We start from the raw sequence: 22823 nt of genomic DNA, 5'->3' as shown, positions 1-22823 counted from the left end.
CAGAGGAAGGCATAATTGGCTACAGAGAATGGCTCAACTCGGTATGCTGGTTCCGCCTTTTCAAAGACAAAAATGCAAACAGCATGACCGAACTCTTCTATGAGAAAACGACTCGAGAGTACGAACGATTCTTCCCTGAGAAGCGAGTTACAATTAAGGCGCAGAGCAAACCATGGGTTACTCCGAACATAAAAGTGGCAATGAGAGAGCAAGACATGCTTTACGAGACAAAGCCCCACTCTGATGAATATAAACGGAAGAGAAATATAGAAGTGAGACTACTAAAGCAAGCTCGGCGTCTAGCTTGTAGTCGCAAATATTCGCCAAGTTGTCAGCCAGTGATCCAAGGAAGTTCCACACAACTGTACGGAAGTTAATGGGACAGCAGAAGTCAAAATCCATTCTGAGGGACGAGCAAGGAAAGAATTTAACCGCAGAAATAATTAATGCCCACTTCTCAAATATTTGCCGCCAACAGCCTCCCCTGAAGACTTTACCATAGAAGGGTCCGATCGAAATCATCCCTGTCATCACAGTTTTCCAGGTCTAAGAAAAACTCGAACACCTAGATATTAGAAAAGCCTCTTACCCCGGCGAAATTCCTATAAGGCTGATACACACATGCTCCTCCTTCCTGGCCATGCCATTGGCTTTGATGTATAACCAGTGTCTACTGGAAGGCGTTTTTCCAGTTAAGTTTAAAAAGGTATTTATCACATCTATTCCGGAGAAGATATCACCGACCTCACCGTCAGACCTTAGGCCAATTTCGAAGCCACCCATCATCTCGAAAGTCTTTGAAGACTTTATTCTACAGTGACTACTAGCAGAAGTAGAACATAAAACCGACCCTATGCAGTTCGGTTTTCGTCGAGGGCACTGCACAACACATTATCTGGTCAGATTAGTTCATGATCTACTAGAGCACCTAGAAATTTTGGAGGCCCTTGCTGATATAATAATTTTTGATTTCGTGAAAGCTTTCGATCTCCTTGACCACGAGACTGTTATCAATGAAGCCTGTGCCCTGGAGGTCTCGCAGTTTCTTTTGTGTATCATCGCAAGTTTCCTTTCTGGTCGTCAACAGTGCGTACAACTTGAAAACGGGGAAGCATCCAACTTCCAAGACATTCCAAGACAACTTCCAAGAGCAGCCCAAGGAAGCAAACTAGGTCCCATCTTATTTGTCATAGTAATCAACCGACTGATGAGACAACATAAACAAAGGTACAAGTTCGCAGATGATTGTTCAATAAGTCTACTACGATTCCTGTCACAAACACACGGCCAACTCGAGCCCCTGGTTGCAAAGCTTCGGGATCAAGCTGATCAAGTGAAGCTCCAGCTAAGCCTCGAGAAAAGCTGTGTGTTGCGTGTCAACTTCTTGAAGAAGAAGAGCATTGACGAATCTGCACCTCTCCAAACAAAGAAATTAGTCAAAATACTCGGCATCATACTAAGTGACGAATTTACATTTGGAGATCACATCAACCAGATCACAGCAAAAGCAGCTGGTCTTTTAAAATCCTTCGCAAATCTCAGAAGGTTTGGAATGGCAGAACAACTCCTTCTTTCGTGCTACAAAACTTATGTAGTGCCCATAGTCATGTACGGCTGTCCTGTCTGGCACCCATCGCTCACAGAGAAACACAGAAGTCAGCTTGAAACAATTCAGACAAGAGCCTGCAAAATAATTCTTGGATCAAATTACAAAAACTACGAAGAAAGCTTGAGCGAACTCAGGCTCCCAACCCTGGATGAAAGGAGGCACGAAACACTAATGAAGTTTGGAGCTGACATCCTGAAGTCCCCAACGCACCGAGATATCCTGCCTCAGTTTACTTCAGTGACCCACGCACACAAGACGAGGCTGGCAACTTTTAAAGAGGGAAAAGAACTGTTAGAATGCCCGCCTACACACTCAACGACAAGATTTTTAAACTCCTTCGTTCCATACTACGTGAAGCACTACAACGACAATATCCTCAAATCGAAGTGACAGCTCATCATGTGTGTTCTTTATGTTGCGTCTGTTTGCGTTTTTCTCTTTTTGTTTGTTTGACAATATCCATATTACTGCATTGTGATACAGGGATAGAATAAAGATTATTATTATAACACAAAAAATACATTTGATTTTGTTTATAGTAGAAACACAACCCACTTTAGGATTTATGTCTGTACAAAAATAAGGTATTCTCGTTTCTTATTCGTAGGTTTTATGTTTTCGATAGAGCACTGGTCTAGCTTAATCCTACAAGAATTAGAAAATATCATAATATTTTGAAGGCAATCTGGCTACAAGATATATTTATGAGAGATTTATACAGCAATAGCCTGTGGGCTATTAGTTTAGAATTTCGGAATATGTATTTTGAGCCCCAGCCTGGAGTTAGTAAACAATTTCATCTATCCAAAGGCTAAATTAAAACAAAAACATTTTATGCAAGAGGAAACATTACGAACTATTGTCAAAAGCTAATAATACAAATCTCCTTAAATAAAACTCACCGCCTGCTCCTTCGAATCCCATTTAAGTTCTTCAGCCATCAGTTTAATGACCTCTTTTAAAGTTTCTTCGGCGGCCTGCACATTCAAAAATGCGAGTCGCAACCGACGAGCAATGACATCAACAGCTGTGCAAGCATATTCACGAACAGCATAACGAACTTCTGCTTCAATGTAAGGAAATTCTTCATGAAGACGGTTGCCAACCACAGGCCATCTTTTACCTATAGAAAACAAAAGGAACTACAGGACACAAAGCACAAAAAAAAAAATTTTTTCTAATGCTACGTTATTCAGTTATATTTGTTTTATTAAATGCTAAAACCGTAATCATGACCTTAATATGAGCAAGGTATTTTTTTTTGGCACTTATACATACAACTAGCATTGTTAGTTTTACAATTAGTTCTATCTTCTATACCCGGCGCGAAATAGTTATTTAGAAAATTACCTGCACTCTCTCACAATTTAAAAACTAATAATTTATTTTCTCTAGTTCAAGATGATATACAAAAAAGGGAAGCACCTGATCTCGGGGGGGGGGGGACAGTTGCACGAATAACTTACATGGTAAACCTAGGCTCTGGAGCCTGGATTCTCTTTTGGTGGGAGGGGATCCCCCTTTTAGTTGGTTGGGGATTATATTTCGGTGTGTGTGTGTGTTTTTTTTAGGTTCAAATACATGTAATCAAAACACACATGCTTTTAATAATATTCCGAAACATTTGGTCACCGAAAATCCAGGCTAATAGAAAACTGTCTACAATACGGTACCATTATCTAATGACACACCTTGGGTTGCAATAGATACATAAAAAGAATCAGCTTATTATTTTGATTCCAAATATACAAGATTCAATAACTTATCAAGGGTAACTTATCAAGCGCTACGGGCTTGAGAATTTCGGCTGATTTTCGAAAAAGGAGGAATACCCTTGAAAAGTCAAGGAAATTAATGAAAACTGCAATATCAGATTCAGCGTATCAGAGAAAACTATTATAGAGGCTTTTTTTTTTTTTTTTTTTTTTTTTTTTTTTTTTTTTTTTTTTTTTTTTTTGTTTTTTTACCAGAAGAAAGATCAAGGATGTGTGTTTATTTAATTTTCTTTTCCATGAGTGATCCTGTCGAACCAATGGTCCTAAGACATCAAGAAAGAGTTCGTTCGGGCAGATACTGAAAGTTCTAGTTCCCCGTTCATGTGACAAAAGATTGGAGGACAGCTAGCCCCCCTCTCACTTCCATTCTTCCCACAAGTCGACCAAAATTTTGAGATAGCTATTTTGTTCAGCATAGTTGAAGGGTCTAATAACCATGCCTTTGGAGGTAACATGACCCACCCACAGCCCATGGGGAAAGGTCTGTAAGTTATGAGATTTGCTTTTTTTTTTAAGGACGAGGATTTTAAGGATTTTTTTTTAATCCTGGGGCTGAACTTTCCAGGGGATATTTTACAGGTGGAAACGTCAAGGGTAATTGTAAAGGGGACATTTTCACTGGTTTGGGATTATCTAGAAATCTATCAGCGTGGGGAGGGATCCATCGGTGGCGGAGGCATTACTTAAAAAACAATAGGAAATTAAATACAAAAAAACATCTGAAAATAAGGAGCAACAACAAAACTTAAAAGGAAAAGAAATTACTGCGTATATGAGGGAAGTTACCCATCCTTAATACCTCGCTCTTTACGCTAAGTTTTGGATTTTTGCCCCAATTTTACAAGAACAATTTTACAAAAACTTCAGCATGAAGAGCGAGGTATCGTAAAAGGGCAACCCTCCTCATATACGTAATAACTTCTATTCGTTCTAAGTTTTAATGTTGCTCCTTACTTTCAGTGGATTTTTTTTGTTGTTGTTTAATACTTATCTAGATCAGAGCGTTGAGCAGGGCAACTTATCAATCCTTGGCCACCAAAATGAAGGAAACAACTTATTAATATAAACAACAGACGCAACTATCTTAGCCATGAGTGCTGTTTGTTATTCCGTCTGTAAAGACAACTTTTTTTGCTATTCGGTGGAAGAAAACGCGTAGCATGAATTAAGCATATGTCAGGGGCTTATTAAAAAATAGGATATGTTTTTTTCTTTACTTCCAACGTTTTTAGAAGCATAAAGAAAGCTCAATAAGGACAAAAAGTTGCACTAAAATAAAAATAAAAGGATGTTTGAAAAAGCGAAATGTGGGATATCCATACGAACTCATCATATAAATTCCAAAAAAAAGGTAACAACAATAATACTAGAAAAAAATAACGGCAAAAAGAGAAAAATTGACACAACAATAAGCTAAAAAAGGATAAATACTGAAAAAGGTAGACAAATTAATTACAACTCAAATGACAAAAAAAAAGAAAAAACTTTCTCTCGAACTTTATTCAATTGCTAAAAAAGAGAAAATTTACAATTTTTAAGTTAAGATTTACTTTCAACTTGGCAAAATAAAGTAGGAATAAATATAAAACTGACGGGCCTAAGTGTCTGGTCAAAAAACTCGCTTTCGTTATGTTTTGTGGCTCAAATGCATGACTAGCAGCACTCCTAGTCACACAATCATAATAAAACGAATTGGGATTCGAAAACTCATAGGAAAAATCTGATGTACAGGCATTCAAGCAGTGGAATGCAAACATTCATATAGTATCTTTTTTCACCGATCCACGATCGATACCACGATCAAACCTGCCTATCAATCTCAAAACCTACCTCGTCTGAGCTAGCCTAAAATTGCAATTACAATTGCTCGTTCAAATCAAACCCTGATTTATATAAGGCCGCACTAAAGAGTAGTTCGAATAATGAAGAATTTAAAAATGTCAAAATAAAGAAAACGGGCCAGAACTCAAAGGCTCATCAACTTGCATGCCACGATGTTGCAGTGTTTTCCCAACACAGATTTTGATCTAGAGTGAATCCTAAATACGAGATCTCTTAAACTTGTGTGAGTGGTGGAATAATACAGAACAAAACAAAGAAGAATTGGAGCAGGACCTTTTCCTTCCCACTTTTTATTTCATTAACGTATTTTTTCTCATCTACAAGTAGGCCTATCCGATCATACTCAAATGGTTGACGAGAGACAGAGAGTGAACTAGCGATAGATTCACAGCTGAAAATTGTAAAACATCTTAGTTGAATTAAATTGTGGAGGCCCTCTGTTTTTGGGACTGATTTTTTTATAGAGTATCCTAGACTAGGTTTTTTGTGCCAGGGAGCCTTGTAGGGGTAGAAAGTTATTGTTGTCCATTTATTTTGATGTTAATAAACTTAACTGAACTGAAAAAAAAGTCAAGCAAAGTTAACAAGTAAAGAAATGAAATGAAAAATTTAAGTACCAGTTAAGTCTGCCAATTTAGCAACAGAGAAAGCTCTATCACCGTAGGTTCTTGCCAGATGCTTTGCAACTTCACTTTCAAGACCGTAATCCTGGACGAGTTTTATGTAGAGGTTATCTGTATAGTCATGCGCTCCCTCCAGTAGCAGGCCATCAGTCTGAGAAGGTCTTTCAGGTTTGAGTCCAGTAGCTACAACACAGAATATATATTCGCACATAGTACATAGACACCCAAAAACAAGCAAATCTTTATAAAGGGGTTAAGAAGATTATTTACTTCGCATGTAATATTCTTTTAATGCTCGCGTTTTATTTTGGTTTTTTATCTATTTATAGCTAGGGGTTGAGTGTCGAATGGCTCTTAGAGACCATGCATCAGATGCAAGAAACAAATTTCACATTTAACAGCCGATTGGTAGATCAACTGGTAGCCCGTCTAGTAACTAAATCATGTCTAGAAATCAATGGCTATAGGATTGGCTATAGGATGATACACTTCAATCTTATAGACTAGTGTATATATTTCATTCGGAACATCGAAACTAAAACAAAAAAGAACGCCAAGGGAAAACAAATATTCTTATACAAACCAAATATTACGCTTTTCGTTTCTCCGGGCAACTTTAGCGATTCCTTCAAAGGAAAGGAGCTGAGCGAGACTTCAGAAAAGGCTATTTACCCCATTTCTATGATTTGTTTTCGTATTTGAAATCTATTTGTGAATTATCAGCCTTAGAAGAGAGGGTCATGACCCCCCTTCCCTCAAAAAAGAAAATATTAAAATAGAGTCCCTGTTCATTTCCTGACATAAAAAAGTAAGGTTACATTTAGCATGAACCTCACCTAAAAAAATTACTTTGGTCAAAATGTTAACACTAACATCCTATCGCAGCTAATTAACACCCGAGGGTTATTCCCTTCAATAAGCTTCTTCACCGTCAAACTGCGCTTAACAAATAAATGTATATTACCATTTTCTACAAAAACTTTCATCTTTTTAAGGGTCAGCAAATTATAACTTTTTATAGTTTAGGATTGGGCGTTAAACAATATTTTTCCTTCAATTGAGTCCCTAAATATTCCTAATACCCTTAAATTCTATAATTTATTACTAGACAACTAGAACTTTTTCTCACAGCCGCCCAGCAATCTTTTCCCTTCAATAAAAACTGAAAATTCTAAGTAATGTTTGATCATTCGATTTGTTATTCTGCACAGAAAAATAAAGATTTTTCCTTTCTTCACAAAGCCAATAACTAAGAATTTACCTTCAATTGCAGCGTCAAGTGTATCTTGTGCCATACTTCTGTATGTAGTCCACTTTCCTCCAGCTATGGTAATAAGCTTACTTGGGCTAATATGCACAATATGATTTCTGGCTAGAGATTGTGTATCTGGCTTGTTGGGGTCAGAGACCAGAGGACGAATTCCACTCCAAGCAGAAAGCACATCACCCCGTCGAACTGAAATGAAAAGTTATTTATGAGACTTGATTTCCAAAACGGGATATTTTTAGGGAAAGAAAAAATCATAGCAGCCAGGCTTTTTTGGGGGAACAGTAGAGATGTTTCTGAAATAGTGCTTATTTATCGTCTTACCTCTCTAATGCTATTGACCTTGAAGTAAGCGTCAGCGATGACAATACTAAATAAGTTGACCACTTCATCGTCCCCAACCGCTTCAACGACTCCAAAGGTAAGCTTATAAGACTAGGACAAGCAGGTTTCAGGCCGAGTAGAGTCTGCCAAGAGCACATCCTACCGGACGACTTCAGGATGCAAAGGAGCAGTGATGACTTGTCAGGGCGAGTAAATATCTGGGGCAGAAGCCTCGGGTTTCTCCATAAAGAGGTAGGCCGAGTCCTGAAACCATTACCGCCGGAAATCGGTTCTTTCGATGATGAGTGTAAATTCAGCAAGGTGGGTATGTTTAGTTTATTAAAGAAGGTAAAAATGATACAGGGTCAGAGGAACGACTTGAAGCCCTACTAGCAATTAGGTTAGCTAGAAAGCAACACAAGTCTTTAGTAAAGAGGAAGAAACTTATATACCAAATTCAAGAACAAGAAAATTGTTTTCAAGCCTACAAATCAGCCAGCATGAAAAAATTCTGTAAGTCCTTGCGTGCGCCACGTGACAAGTCAAAGGTGGTTCCGGATGTTAATACCTGCCCGACATACTGCGAAAAACGGGAGGGTCAGAAGGACAAAGCCACCCCACCCATTTACCCGCATACGTATACCGAGTCGATTGATTCAGCTGTTAGTGAATTCCCCCTCCCAGAGCATTTTTACCAGCTCATATAGAAAATATCAGAGGAAGAGTTGAAGAAATGTATTAAAGAGTCACTGTGGAGGATCTTCTCCAGGTACTGACGGAATCCCATCAACTACGTATACAAAATTAATAGGACGCCTATTACCAATTCTTTTAAGTCTGTTCAATACAGTCCTAGTTTCGTACAGATGGCCAGCAACGTAGAACATGTCGGTAATAAAGCCGCTATTTAAAAAGGGTGACCGCACGATGCATAGTAATTATCGCTCAATAAGCCTAATGCCAACTATTAGTAAGTTTTTGGAAAAAGTTTTGGATGCTAGATTGGGGATGCTGGCTTGATAGGGGAAATATTATAAGTGAGACGCAAGGGGGGTGTCGTAAAGGGTACTCAACAACAGACCAGGTTTTCATACTTCAAGCTCTCATGGGGAAATATTGCAGGGGAAAGGGGACATTGCATAGGACATTGAGAAAGTATTTCATAGGATTAATATGCCCATTTGTTTTGTTATCTCGCTAAGATAGGGCCAACTAGGCCATTTATCATATTGTTAATTAGCATGTTGGGATTACTTTATCAATAGTTATCATTGCTAAACAAGGAGTATCTAGGCCATTCAAAACCCTTGAAGGGGTCCTTCAAGAAGGCACACTGTCAACGAAAGACTTCACTTTATACATTAATGATTTGGCAGAGTACCTTGAACAGCGATGGGCCCCGGCCGTCTCACTTGCGAATACTCTATTTTCTTATCTACTGTTCGTTGATGACACGGCTTTGGTGGCTAAGTCCGTCGAGGAACTTCAAACACTCCTGGATTTAGCTGAAGCTTACTTAGAAACAAAGACATTGAAGCTAAACTGGACCAAACACGTTAAGTTGATGATTTCTCTGGAAAAGCAGCTGCATGTGCTCTAATCTGGCAAAAACACATAATAAGCACCTTTCTATGACTAAGGTCCTACCAGTTACCCATTAGGGCTGCAAGTTGTGGGGGGGGGGCACTGAGTGAGACATTTGCAGTCTCTGCAGTATACGTATTTTAAAAAAGTAGTTGGTTCTAAAAATAATTTTAGCAGTCTGATTCTTAGAGGTGACCTGGGTTTACCCAATTTGCGTCATGGGGGGATTATACAGATAATCAAGTCTGGTTTACAGGTATTACATTTGTCAGATAGCCGTCTAGTGAAGGTGGCTTACAACAAAATGTAAATATCTCCTAGAAAGGTAAAATGGCCAAAACAGGTTAAAGCCCTGCTGGATAAAGCTGATTCTCGTGTGCATGGAATGAAGGCCAGGGATCTGATTGCAAACCACAAGATTTACTTAGATTTCTGGACTCGCGGCTTAGGAACTAGGTAATCCAGGTTTGGATTACGGATGTTGAGAAGTCAGTTACTCTAAGGTTTTATAAGCAAATTAAAGTAGTAGACAGGAAGAGTTTTACTTGAGACTGAGGCTACCGTGAAGAGCGATGAAATGTTGACCGCAGGTGCGAGCGAATTGTGTGCCATTGCGTAGGGGACACTGGAATCCTTACGATGTTAATGGCTACTTGTGAAAGGGGCTACTTCCTCATCAACTCTTTCTCTTAACTCTACTTTTTGAAACGGTAAAAAACTTAGCGTAAAGAGCAGGGCGTTGATGAGGAAGCAGCCCCTTTCATATACGAAGTAATTTCTGTTCGTTTTAAGTTTTAATGTCGTTCCTTACTTTCCGTTAAAAAAAACTTGTTTTTTTTTTATTTAATTTCTGAACGTTTTTGAATCAATGCATGTTTTGATTTTGGCTCTCCGCAGATGAATAATTAAAACTAAATTTGCATATTTATTTTTTTTGGCTAAATGGCTTTCTCATAGTTTTGATCGAACGATTTTGAGAAAAAAAGGAGTGGGGAGGAGGCCTAGTTGCCCTCCGGTTTTTCAGTTACTTAGAAAGGCAGCTAGAACTCTTAATTTTTTACGAATGTTTTTATTATTAAAAGATATACGTAACTTATAAATTAGCTTACGCAACAAACTTCTGTATTCTCATGTTTTATTACGTATATGAGGGGTTCACCCCCTCGTCAGTACCTCGTTCTTTACACTAAAGCTTAAATTTTGTCTCAATTTCTTAAGAATGACCCCTGAATCACGAAAGCCGTAGAATAAATAGTTGAAATTATTAAAAATACTTTAGCGTGAAGAGCGAGGTATTAGGAGGAGGTGGCCAATCATATCCGTAATAATTTCTGTTTGTTTTAAGTGGTTTTAATTCTGCTCCTTACTTTCAGTTGAAAAAACTTTTTCATATTTATTTTCCCATTGTTTTTTTTAATTATGCTAGAAAATCCAGCGGTCCCTTCATGGAAATTTTCTTCCCCCATGATAAATTCCTCCAAGGAAAGTTCCCCTAACATATCCCCCTCTTTTCAACCCCCCCTCCAAACCAAAAAATCCCCCCAAAAACGTCTGTACACTTCCAAATAACCATTACTATATGTAAGCACTGGTCAAAGTTTGTAACTTGTAGCCCCTCCCACGGGGACTGTGGGGGAGTAAGTCGTCCCCAAAGACATAGTTATAAGCTTTTTCGAATACGTTGATCAAAATGGCTATCTCAGAATTTTGATCCGGTGACTTTGGGAAAATAATTAGCGTGGGAGGGGGCCTAGGTGCCCTCCAATTTTTTGGTCACTGAAAAAGGGCACTAGAGCTTTTCATTTCCGTTAGAATGAGCCCGCTCGCAAGATTCTAGGACCACGGGGTCAATATGATCACCCCTGGGAAAAAAACAACAAAAAACAAACAAACAAATAAACACGCATCCGTGATCTGCCTTCTGGCAAAAAATACAAAATTCCACATTTTTGTAGATAGGAGCTTGAAACTTCTACAAATAGGGTTCTCTGATACGCTGAATCTGATGGTGTGGTTTTCGTTAAGACTTTTCATTAACAATCGTTAACTTTTCATTAACAATCGTTAATTCTATGACATTTAGGGGGTGTTTTCCCTATTTTCTAAAATAAGGCAAATTTTCTCAGGCTCGTAACTTTTGATAAGTAAGTCTAAATTTACTGAAACTTATATGTTTAAAACCAGCATTAAAATGCGATTCTTTTGGTGTAACTATTGTTATAAAAATTCCGTTTTTTAGAGTTTTGGTTACTATTGAGCCAGGTCGCTCCTTACTACAATTCGTTACCACGAACTGTTTCATCGTATGAGATCTTCATTCACAAAAAAAGAAAAAAGCCCCAAAATTACAAAAGAAACAAAAATATCAGAGTTTCCCAGCGGAAACATATAGAATCCCTAGTACAACCTGTCTTGAAACATACTATGCACTAACTAGAATTTATAAACTAAAATTAAAAACACATTTTATATATCCAAACAGGATCACAGAGAACATTTAAAAAAAAACTTGGAATGTTTTGTCCGATCAGATTTGTCGAAACAATCCGTAATTCTATAATGAGATCGATGACAACTTTAGTTGGACACTAGGCTAGGCAGGCAGCAACGGACTAGCTCTGGTGATAAATGAGGGGACATTTATTTGTCTTCTCAGCCGGGCTCTGGACCTTTTGTTATTTATTTTGTTATTAAAAAGAACCTAAACCTGACAAGCATCAGAAAGTCGAAGCTCATTAGCGATAAACTAGACAGTATTTGAACTTTTGCTTCAGTTTAAGGACAGCAAAAGTCAACCAGAAGAATGCTACGTGACTAGAAACAGCCAGAAAACAATTCGGAAAAGCTTTTTTTATGACAAAACTGAAAAGCAAAACTAAAGGAACTTGAAAGCACATATATGGCATGGAAAAACTAACGGATTCTGTTATTTTAAATATTTAAAAAAATTTTGCTTCTGCCTCATTAATTTCCATTATTCTTGGTAGTTGACATTACCGTAATGACAATCCAAAAAGATTTTTTTCTTCGGCCTCGAAATACATAAAATAAGCAATTTATATTCATAACTACTTCCTTTAGTTTATTAGTGACATTGACTTGATTAGTTCAAACAGAATAGAAAATAGCCATACCAGCAGAATTAATTTTACCAGTAATGTTGCTATGATCGTTGTTTAAAGTATCAACTTTTCAGTTGTTCATATTTTTTCTTGTGGCCTTTGCGTTTAGTAAATTTTTTTTTTTACACAAAAGCATTTGGCCCGTTGCATTTTTCTGTAAAAATTTTCCGAAGATCTTTTCGGTCTTCTACATTTACTCTATGGATATCATTCGTAAACTTAGATTTTGTCTATTTAATTTCAAATTTGATGAATATTTCGTACCTTCGATATCTGAACTAAGGTAATTTTTAACTTCGTTCAGGATAAACTGAATATCCTTCTCTGTAGGGGCTGGACTATAGGTTACTTCACATGGTGAATCTGTGGTGCCAGCAATGGTCATTCCTTCCCACGGGAGGAAGAAGATCACTCGTCCATCAGAAGTCGCTGGGTCTAGTAGACCCATCTTTTGAGGGCTGAAAAACGAGAAACCATTGAAAATATTGTTTAATCAATGCATATAATAATTATATTCAAATCAAAAGAATAAAAAATAGTATTTGATTACAGAAAGATAATTCAAACAGTAGCGTTGACATACTAAAGAGCAATTTCTGTTCCATTACTCCTTCGCTTTTCCCTGGCCACAAAATTAGGAGGGGAACCAGTCGATCAGAAACTGAAGTTGTGATAAATGTTTGCTTTCGTTCCAAGTGCTCTAAAGTGTGTATTACTGCATATAGGAAGATTCTCATGATCGCATATTGTTTCTTTGTCATTATTAGAGAAGCGCATCTATTTCTGGTTGACTCCTCCACGAGGCAAACTAGAAATACGCAAAGTGGGCTTGCTTATAGGTAACATTACCTATAGAGCGAAGCATATTAGTCTATGAGCCCCGCGGGCAGTGGGGCGAGGTCTGTATCCTATATTTATTTAATAAACCTCGTTTGAGGATCTTTTTTTTTAGTTTTGTCACTTTTGCTGAATAAATATAGAATACAGACCTCGCCCCGCTGCCCGCGAGGCTCAAGGACTAATACGCTTCGCTCTATAGGTAATGTTATCTGTAAGCAAACCCAATTTACGCATTTTTAGTCTCGTTGGAGGGGGATCTTAGAAAACTAAAAAGATGGATGCGCTTCTCTAATAATGACAAAGAAACAATATGCGATCGTCAGAATCTTGCTATATGCAGTAATACACACTTTAGAGCACTTGGAACAAAAGTAAACATTTATCAAAGTTGTAATACCCTTTTCAGGTACATAAAAGTGATCAAAGGGCAATCTACCACCCCACCGAATCCTTTTGTCCCCAACAACTCTCATGCTCGATATTTTTAGAGTTATTTCGCTTTTTAGCGATTAAAATATAAAAAAGCATAACACCTAGAGTCCCAGGACAAGGCCTTAAATTTTACAAATTGCTCATTCTTCACAGCTACAAGTTAGTAGCATATCTAGGCATGTTGTACAGAGTTGAAACTAGAATAATGCAAAAAATCACATTTGCATGATAAAAAGCAAAAATTGCACATGTTACCAACTCAGTACCCCCCCCCCGCCCACCCAGCAGAACAAGACGAGTCCTGACTATGTGTATAACGAAAGTTCAACCTGCGGATTGACTCACTTCAAAACCGAGCTAAGTCTAAATAGCGTAATTTTGTACTATGGTTGTAAAATGACTGAGAGCAAAAACAAGCCACGCCTAAGCTGCTGAATTTTGATAACACAGTGCTAAACAAGCTAAGTCCTGAATCACACTAAAGCAAGCGAAATACATGCTACAAAGTAGCACGGCCTAAAACCGAGCGAAGACATAATTCTGTTCGAAATTGAGCCAAGTTCTGACTCTGTGAAGAATAAACTAAACCCTGACTGGGTGCAAGCATGAGCTAAGTCCCAGCTATGGATTAACTTGACACCAACACAAGCTAAGTCCTAGCTAAGAATAAATACCAGCAAGGTCTTGACCCAAGGTCGAACCCGAACCCAAGTCATAAATACGGACTGACTCGGTGCAAAAGTGAGCAGTCTTAACTTGGTGCTAAAATAAACTAAGCCAATGCTACAAATCTTGGTGAAATGGTGCAAAATCATTCGTCCTTGCTAGGTTGTTGGCCTTATTCCACCATACTTCATTCCACCATACTAGTTCTATTCTATTCACCCTGTTCCTTTCATCCTACAACATTAAACGAAAAAATACGTTTAAATTTTCAATTTCTTCAACTTTAATAAATAAAAATTATGATGGGCGTGGGGGAAGGAGTGTTGCCCTCCAATAATTTTTGAATAATAAAAAGGGCACTAGCCTTTTCTGATGATTTTCTGATCGAACGAGCATCCTCTAAAATTTCTGTGATCGAGAGGGTGAGTAGTTCCCCTCCTGAATGGGATAAACTCTTCTCGTTTTTGGGTTGGTTGCTTTTTAATTTCAAGATAGAGGCACAGACCAGAAATAGCCTATTCCTGGTAATCAATAGGGGTCACATTTCAGTTTCTACCTCTCCCTCATTCTGTAAAACTATTTCTATATTTATCTGAAGTTCTATTGAGATTTAGTCAATTTGGACATAGAAATGCGCTATTTCAACCATCTGGCATTTCCTCCGCCTACAGCATGATCCAACACCCCTTCTCCATGATAGCTTATGGACACTAATTGGGGGAGTTATGGGGTGGCAATTGCCCATCTCCCCCGCTAGATTTTAAAAACTCATTTTTTCAAATCGCTTTTTGCAAAAAAAAAATTTAAACTTCCCCCCCCCTCCATAGATTTTCAAAACTTTTTTTGCCAAAAATATAAAAAATAAACTTGAAAAATACATAAACGGAATAATAATAAATATCCAATATTTTGTTTGGGTAAATATTGGTAGCGTTTGTAGGCGAGTGTTTAATCATAGGAAGTAGCGGAGACCTACACTGATTAAAAAAATAATAACGATAACAAATTCAAAAGCTTAAGACTACTTAATATATAACTTTGTGTACTGTGAGCCTAACCTACGTCACACTGTTCCCCAAACAGCATAACTTTTAAAGAATTCTTTAATCTATCTACATTTAATCTATCTTCAATTAATACGTTACATTTCTGCAAGAAGCTTGAAAACATCATATAACTCGCCTGTAAAATGTGCCCTTTTCTTCCGGGCGTGACTGTTTTTTTATTCTGTTTGGGCTTTTTGGAGGGGTAAGGTAACTGTCCCCCAGATATATGTTTAGCACTGTCTTCAAGCTTTAATTATCGTAATCTGTAATGATTTAGCTATAGGCCAGGATGATGTGAAGTAGAATGGGAATTGAGAATAGGTGTGATTAGTATCGCGTACATTTTTTGGGGAATTTCCTGAATTAGCGTATGCTTCGAGTAGATTTTATTAACATGACTTATCTTGTATTTTGAAACTCATGTTTTGGTACTGTATGAAGTCTAATCCATCTTCAAAGATTTTTGAAAATGGGAAATAGAACAGAAAACTTTCTAATTGAAGAATAGTAGCTTACATTCTACATTCTCCAGCTTTCGTTTACAAGACTTTCCACATCATTCAAAGAAACTTCAATATTTGTATACACGAAGGCTTAAATTCTATTCTATATTCTAAGACCACTTATGGACTTACCTATAATATCCCGGTAATACAATATGAGCACCGGCAGAAGGTGCACATATATCCATCACAGTCTGATTATCTAACTTTCGGATAGTATCAGTAAAAGGCCCAGTTGCATTAATGATACACTTTGCTTTAACGTCCCATTCCTTACCTGAAATTAAAGGAGATATAGTAATATGAACACTTGAGTTTATTAACTACTAGTAATATAATTATTTTTCACAGCAAGATTCGAGGTTCCAAGCGCATTAAGGGGCGAAAGCGGTCAAAGTCACTTGACTATTTCTTCAATGTTAAAGAAATTTTGTTTGTTTAAAGCAACAGATATATTTGAAAACTTAAATTGGGGTCCCCCTGATTTGGGAGACTAATGGCTATCATTTACTTGAATCCACTTTTTTTTCTTATACTCCCTCTATTTAAATAGGTTTTATATAACAATTATCTTGGCTTTGTTCAACAAAACTATATTAACAACTTTAATAAAATTCACACGAGCTTGTAAATGTTTTTAAGCCAAACTGTTTGTTTAGATAATTTATGTTGAATTTACTCAATTAAAGACCTTTTTTTCCTTGGTTTTGTTTTTTCACTGTAATCAATTTGGAGCAATGGAACCCTCAAGTTGAACATGGCTTGTTTAATTTTCGGGTCAGTGTTTCAATAACAGACGTTGTGTCTTGCGCATGATACCACTAAACTTCGATAAACATGCCGTATCCCGTTGTTCAAAACCAATCGAAATATATCAAGAAATTAAGCAAGTTCTATTATTATTTAAGAATTAACGACGCTTCTTGACTACTAAGGTCCCTGCGTCGGCCCTGCAGTGCATTCCTGCAGCGTGATTCGATCTCTGGGTCCCGTATTACCAAGATAAGGTCAAATCCACTGCGCCACCACAGGACTAAGCAAATTCTATTCAAGAGATTGAATAGCTTTTTGAATTATGCGAAAAAAGCGCAATAAAAGAAGACGGTAAATATTTCGCTATCTATATTATTGATTTACAAACAAAGTGAACATACCACTTGATGCCTATCAAATATAATAATCACTTTTGCCACAAAGGAATTTTACCTCTATCCCTATATATACCAATTCTGGATATATATTTGCACATTAGGGGTGGGAGTTGAGGTAAAGTTTTTTTCCGATGCAAATGAGAGTTAATTTTAAACTTTACCCCCCCCCCTAATGTGCAAATATATTGGTATATATACATGTATATATATATATATGTATATATATATATATATATATAATATATATATATATATACATAATACATATATATATATATATATATATATATATATATATATATATATATATATATATATATATATATATATATATATATATATATATATATATATATATATATATATATATATATATATATATATATATATATATATATATATATATATATATATATATATATATATATATATATATATATATATATATATATATATATATATATATATATATATATATATATATATATATATATATATATATATATATATATATATATATATATATATATATATATATATATATATATATATATATATATATATATATATATATATATATATGGGTGGGGGTAAAATTCATTTGCAGCAAAAGTGATTATAATATTTGGAAAGAGCATAAAAAAAGACATCAAGTGGTATGTTCACCTTATTTGTAAGTCAATAATATGAACAGCGAAATATTTACCAAGAGGACTTGGCTTGACTAATGTGCAAAGGGCAGGAAAAAGTTAGAACAAATATACGTAATCCGTGGAAGACCAAGACTTCTAAAGTATCTGCTGGACTTGGAGGAAGTATATATGCAAGAGGAAACCATTGCAGAACCAGCGAGACTAAAAAACAACAACAGCTGGCCGCAATTTAGCATCTGAAATCTTGAACAATGCTCGTTGGATAGTCAATGTGCCTTATTTCCTGAAGAACTACAAAGATCTTGTTACCAAACATATGTAAGTATGAATTTTTAATTTTACATAAAATAATATGGTTTCCCAGTCCTGACCCAAAGATGGTTACATTAACCCCCCCCCCTCCCCAAGAAAAAAAAAACAAACAAAAATTGTAGAGGTTAAGAAAAATTAAAAAGCTTGTGCTGGAGTGCCATTTTGGGGTATTTCCCGTCCTGGATTTGTAACTGCTGTTTTTAGTATTTTTACTGAGAAAAAAAAAATAAAATAAATCGGCACTTGTATAATATACCCCCCACCTAATATGCTTCATCTAAGTAGAGCCTGTTTCTCTGACGCTCAATCCTAACGAAATATACCTATGTATGACAAATACACAATATTTTAGAAACAAATTTGGGCTATATGTTTACACATTAGGGGGGGGGGGGGAGGGTAAAGTATAGCAGGCCTGCATTCCTAATGTGTTAGGTACAATTATTCTGCATATTATGAAGTAAGAATTGTTTTCTAACATCAAACTGTTCAAATACATTACCCTTACCCCCTTAATATGCAAAATTATAGCCCAAATTATATATTTCCCATCTATTCTGTCACTTCTCTTTGTCTTGTCTCACGTTAAGCTGAAAGAAACTGACCGAAAAAACCGGTTCTACAATGCGTCAATTAAAGAACACTTGATTGATCGGACTATATCATACAAGAACCAAAACTTTCTCTTAAATCTTGGAAAAAAGGTCTAAGGGTATCTTAACTTTTTATAAACAAGGAGTTCTCACCCTTTCCAACGTTTCCATAAATTGGTGCCCCTGCATTTGTGTGCAATTTGTTTTTATGATTTATTCACTGTTGGATTGAAGTTTGATGTAAGTAGGAGTAAAATGCAGAAATAAAGACTTGCAATCACGGATGCCTTGATTTGCTGCAGTAAATTTGCTTGATTTTTTGGTGCTTCTTTACTCTAGGATTTCCTTGGGTTTTACCAAAAAATGAGTCTTGAAAACCCTACGAGATCCCCTGCCAAATCAGGATTTCTAAGATTGTTACATAATAGAGAGTCTTTACATTCAGGGGCTTCCTTACTCCAGGATTTTTAAGATTGTTTCGTTATAGTTTCTCTAAAAAAAAAACCTACAAGACCCCGCCAAATCAGGATTTCTTCGGATGATTGCGAACCTACGAGGGCTAAGAAAAAACCTACGAGACCCCGCCAAATCAAGATTTCCTTGGATGTTACATCATAGGATTTTCTTGTTATATAATAGGGTTTTGATTGTTAAAAAAAACTTCAGGAGCCCTCCCTATCAGGATTTTTTTGGTTGTTGTGATTAAAAACCTACGAGGGCCAGGGAAAAACCTTCAGGGCCCACTAGTGGGGAACCTTTAAGACACCGGACGCTAGCAAGCAATTACACTAGGCACACTAGCATGAAATTCCAACGGGGGCCCCTAGAAACCGATCTCAATGGGGCCCTAGCATCCAATCCCACTGGAGCCCTAAAATTCAATTTCACCTGGCCCCTTAAACTAACCACCAGGGGCCCTAGCATCTAATTTCACTGAGGGGGTGGCCCTAGCATCAATTCCAGTAGGACCCTAACATCCAGTTTCACTGGGCCCCCTAAACTAACCACCGGGGGCCATAGCATCCAATTTCACTGGGGGGTGGTCCTAGCGTCGATTCCAGTGGGACCCTAACATCCAACTTCATCGAGCCCCTAACCTAACCAATGGGGGCCCTAGCAACCAATTCCGATGGGGCCCTAGCATCCAATTCCATCGGATCCCTAGCATCCAATTTCATCGGCCTCCTAACATAACCCCTGAGGGCTCCTAGCATCCAATTCAATCGGGCCCCTAGCATACAATTTCACTAGGGACCCTAGCCAATTCCAATGGAGCCACCTAGCAACCAATTCCATCGGGAGTCCAAGCAGTCTATTCCGACAGGGCCCTAGCATTCAATTTCACTGGTACCCCCTAATCTAACCTAAACAGAAATCCTAATTTGGCAGGGTCTCGTAGGGTTTTAAACATAACAAGCAAAGAAATCCTGATTTGGCTAGTTTTTTTCAAGAGTCAAAGAAACTATTAGGTAAAATCCAAAGAAATCCTAGGGTAAAGAAGGCCCTGAAGGTTTAAAAAAAAAAAAAAGAAATTATGATGTAACAACCTTACGTCACAATTATGTACCGATCTTGACCTAACAGCGTCGTTTGGGGGGGGGGCAGTTGTCCCCCAATAATGAGGAGAAAATAATTATTATACATCCCATGCCCCTTGACTATCCGGATATGGACCTCTCTCGCCCCCACCCCCAATAAAATGCTGGAGATTCGCCCCTGCTGCAAAGTGCATCCTTCAGGACTTTTTTTTCATATTAAATAGAGATATTTTGCAGCCAGTCCTGATGAAATAACCACTTTTTTGTCGATGCAAGATTACCAAAGAATAACGAAATACTAGAGCCGTTTTAATATAAGAATTTGAACAGCATTAACACTCGCGACACATAAATAATTGCTACAATACGAATTAAATAAAAAAAATTGTAGATAATTTCAAAGACTACGTTGCCTTTCCATGACGATAAATAAACGTTCAAATAGGGATAAATCTTTTTAGTAGACAGTAATAATTCACAAAAACATATTGTTTATTTTTGTCACATGCACAGTGACCGTCATCAGCAGAAATACTCACATCTATTAAAAATGTATTAAAAGGATTTATACCAAAAAGGAATTTGATTTGAACTTTTCTTTGTTTTCAACTGAATTTTTTTCAATGGAAATGAAAAGAAAAATTAAAACTTACAACGAGCAGAAATTACAATAATGAAGAGTGATTGAACATAATTGTTATTTTGAACAATTCCCCGCCCCCTCCCTCACAACAAGAGCTAAGAGCTCATATGGCACTTGTGACGAGGCAAGAAAAGCTAAGAGCCAAGAGATCATATGGTATGAGCTCTAGCAAAATTCTATGAGTCAATAGATTGATTTAAAAGGAAAATAAGAGGCTTAATGTCAGTCAGGATTTATAATAAGAGCTCTGAGTCACGATGTCCTTCTAAATATCAAAATTTATTAAGATCTGATCACCCACTCGTATGTTATAAATACCTAATTCTTTCTAATTTTTCCTCTCTTTTTAGCTTCCCAGATGGTTGAATCTGGGAAAATGACTTTATCAAGTCAATTTGTGCAGCTCCCTGACACGCCTACCAATTTTCATTGTCCTAGCACGTCCAGAAGCACCAAACTCGCCAAATCACTGAACCCCTCCCCCCAACTCTCCCAAAGAGAGAGAATCCAGTACGGTTCCGTCAATCACGTATCAAGGACATTTGCTTATTCTATTCACCAAGCTTTATCCCGATTCCTCCACTCCAAGTGTTTTTCCAAGATTTTCCCCTCCAACAACCCCCCCCCCCCCAATGTCAAAATATCTGGTCGGGATTTGAAATTAGAGCTTTAAATCGCAAGATCCTTCTAAATATCAAATTTCATTAAGATCTGGTCACCCTTTCGTAAGTTACAAATACCTCAATTTTCAAAATTTTCAAAATGTCAATCATGTATCTAGGACTTGTGCTTATTTTTCCCACCAAGTTTCATCCCGATCCCTCCACTCGTAAGTGTTTTCCAAGTTGTAGGTTTTTCCCTCCCAACTCCCCCCCCCCCCAATGTCACCAGATCCGGTCAGGATTTAAAATAAGAGCTCTGAGACACGATATCCTTCTAAATATCAAATTTCATTGAGATCCGATCACCCGTTCGTAAGTTAAAAATACCTCATTTTTTCTAATTTTTCAGAATTAACCCCCTCCCAACTACCCCAAAGAGAGCGGATCCGTTCCGATTATGTATCTAGCACTTGTGCTTATTTTTCCACCAAGTTTCATCCCGATCCCTCCACTCTAAGTGTTTTCCAAGTTTTAGGTTTCCCCCTCCCAACTCCCCCCCCCAATGTCACCATATCCGGTCGGGATTTAAAAAAAGAGCTCTGAGACATGATATCCTTCTAAATATCAAATTTCATTGAGATCCGATCATCTGTTCGTAAGTTAAAAATACCCTCATTTTTTTTTAATTTTTAAGAATTTACAGCCCCCCCCCCAAATACCCCAAAGAGAGCGAATCCGTTTCGGTTATGTCAATCATGTATCTAGAACTTGTGCTTATTTTTCCCATGAAGTTTCATCCCGATCCCTCCACTCTATTTGTTTTCCAAGATTTTAGGTTTCCCCCTCCCCAATGTCACCAGATCCGATCAGGACTGAAAATAACAGCTCTGATACACGATATCCTTCCAAACATCAAATTTCATTAAGATCTGATCAACCGTTCGTAAGTTAAAAATACTTCAATTTTTCTATTTTTTTCGAATTAACGGGCCCCCCACTCCCCCCCCCCCACATGGTCAAATCGAGAAAACGACTATTTCTAATTTAATCTGGTCTGGTCCCTGATACGTCTGCCAAATTACATCGTCCTAGCTTACCTGGAAGTGCCTAAAGTAGCAAAACCGGGACCGACAGACCGACAGAATTTGCGATTGCTATATGCCAAGTGCCATACCAAGGTTAATACCAAGTGCCATAAAAAGCAATCTTTACACAAATCTAGTGGGGAGACAAACTCTCTACGTCTTCATTGTTAGCTAAAAAGAAAAAAAAATCATCAGGTGTTATCTTGAAGGCTAAATTAAGTTAATAGATGAAATTACTCTAACATGTTCGTTTTATGTTGTGTCTTTGAGCGCAAGAACTAAGGTGGAACCAAATGAATCATAATTCAGCCAAACATAATTCTATCGCTAGGTGAAAACAAAACAGAAAGAGGATCTTACCCGAGATTTCGTCTCGAACTAGAGCACCACAAAGAATTTCTTCGCCTTCTTCATTGGGCTGTTTATGCAACTTGATGACTCTACAGTGATTAGCAACAGTTGCACCAAGACGTGCAGCCGTCATTGCAATGGAGATATTCATTCTTGCATCATTGTGTTGTCCTAAATAAACACAATCAAAAACTTATTCGTGCATACAAATATTGAAGTTTCTTAGTATGATGTGGAAACTCTCATAAACGAAAGTTGGAGA

General features: G+C 37.2%; 1 protein-coding gene across 1 annotated transcript in view; it reads right to left on the bottom strand.

Moving 5' to 3' along the window:
• The window catches only part of LOC136028089 (glycerol-3-phosphate dehydrogenase, mitochondrial-like), an 83777-nt gene that overhangs the window by 18353 nt on the left and 42601 nt on the right, over window positions 1-22823 (bottom strand). Inside the window, exons 6-11 of the mRNA XM_065705707.1 lie at window positions 22571-22732; window positions 15766-15910; window positions 12411-12604; window positions 7111-7305; window positions 5844-6032; window positions 2512-2732 (exon numbers count right to left, since the gene is read on the bottom strand). Of these exons, the coding sequence (XP_065561779.1) occupies window positions 2512-2732; window positions 5844-6032; window positions 7111-7305; window positions 12411-12604; window positions 15766-15910; window positions 22571-22732 (1106 nt within the window). The remainder of the gene's footprint in view (window positions 1-2511; window positions 2733-5843; window positions 6033-7110; window positions 7306-12410; window positions 12605-15765; window positions 15911-22570; window positions 22733-22823) is intronic.

The sequence above is a fragment of the Artemia franciscana genome, chromosome 6, assembly GCF_032884065.1.
Source record: "Artemia franciscana chromosome 6, ASM3288406v1, whole genome shotgun sequence".
Taxonomy (NCBI): domain Eukaryota; kingdom Metazoa; phylum Arthropoda; class Branchiopoda; order Anostraca; family Artemiidae; genus Artemia; species Artemia franciscana.
This window is presented reverse-complemented; position numbering and strand designations above follow the sequence as displayed.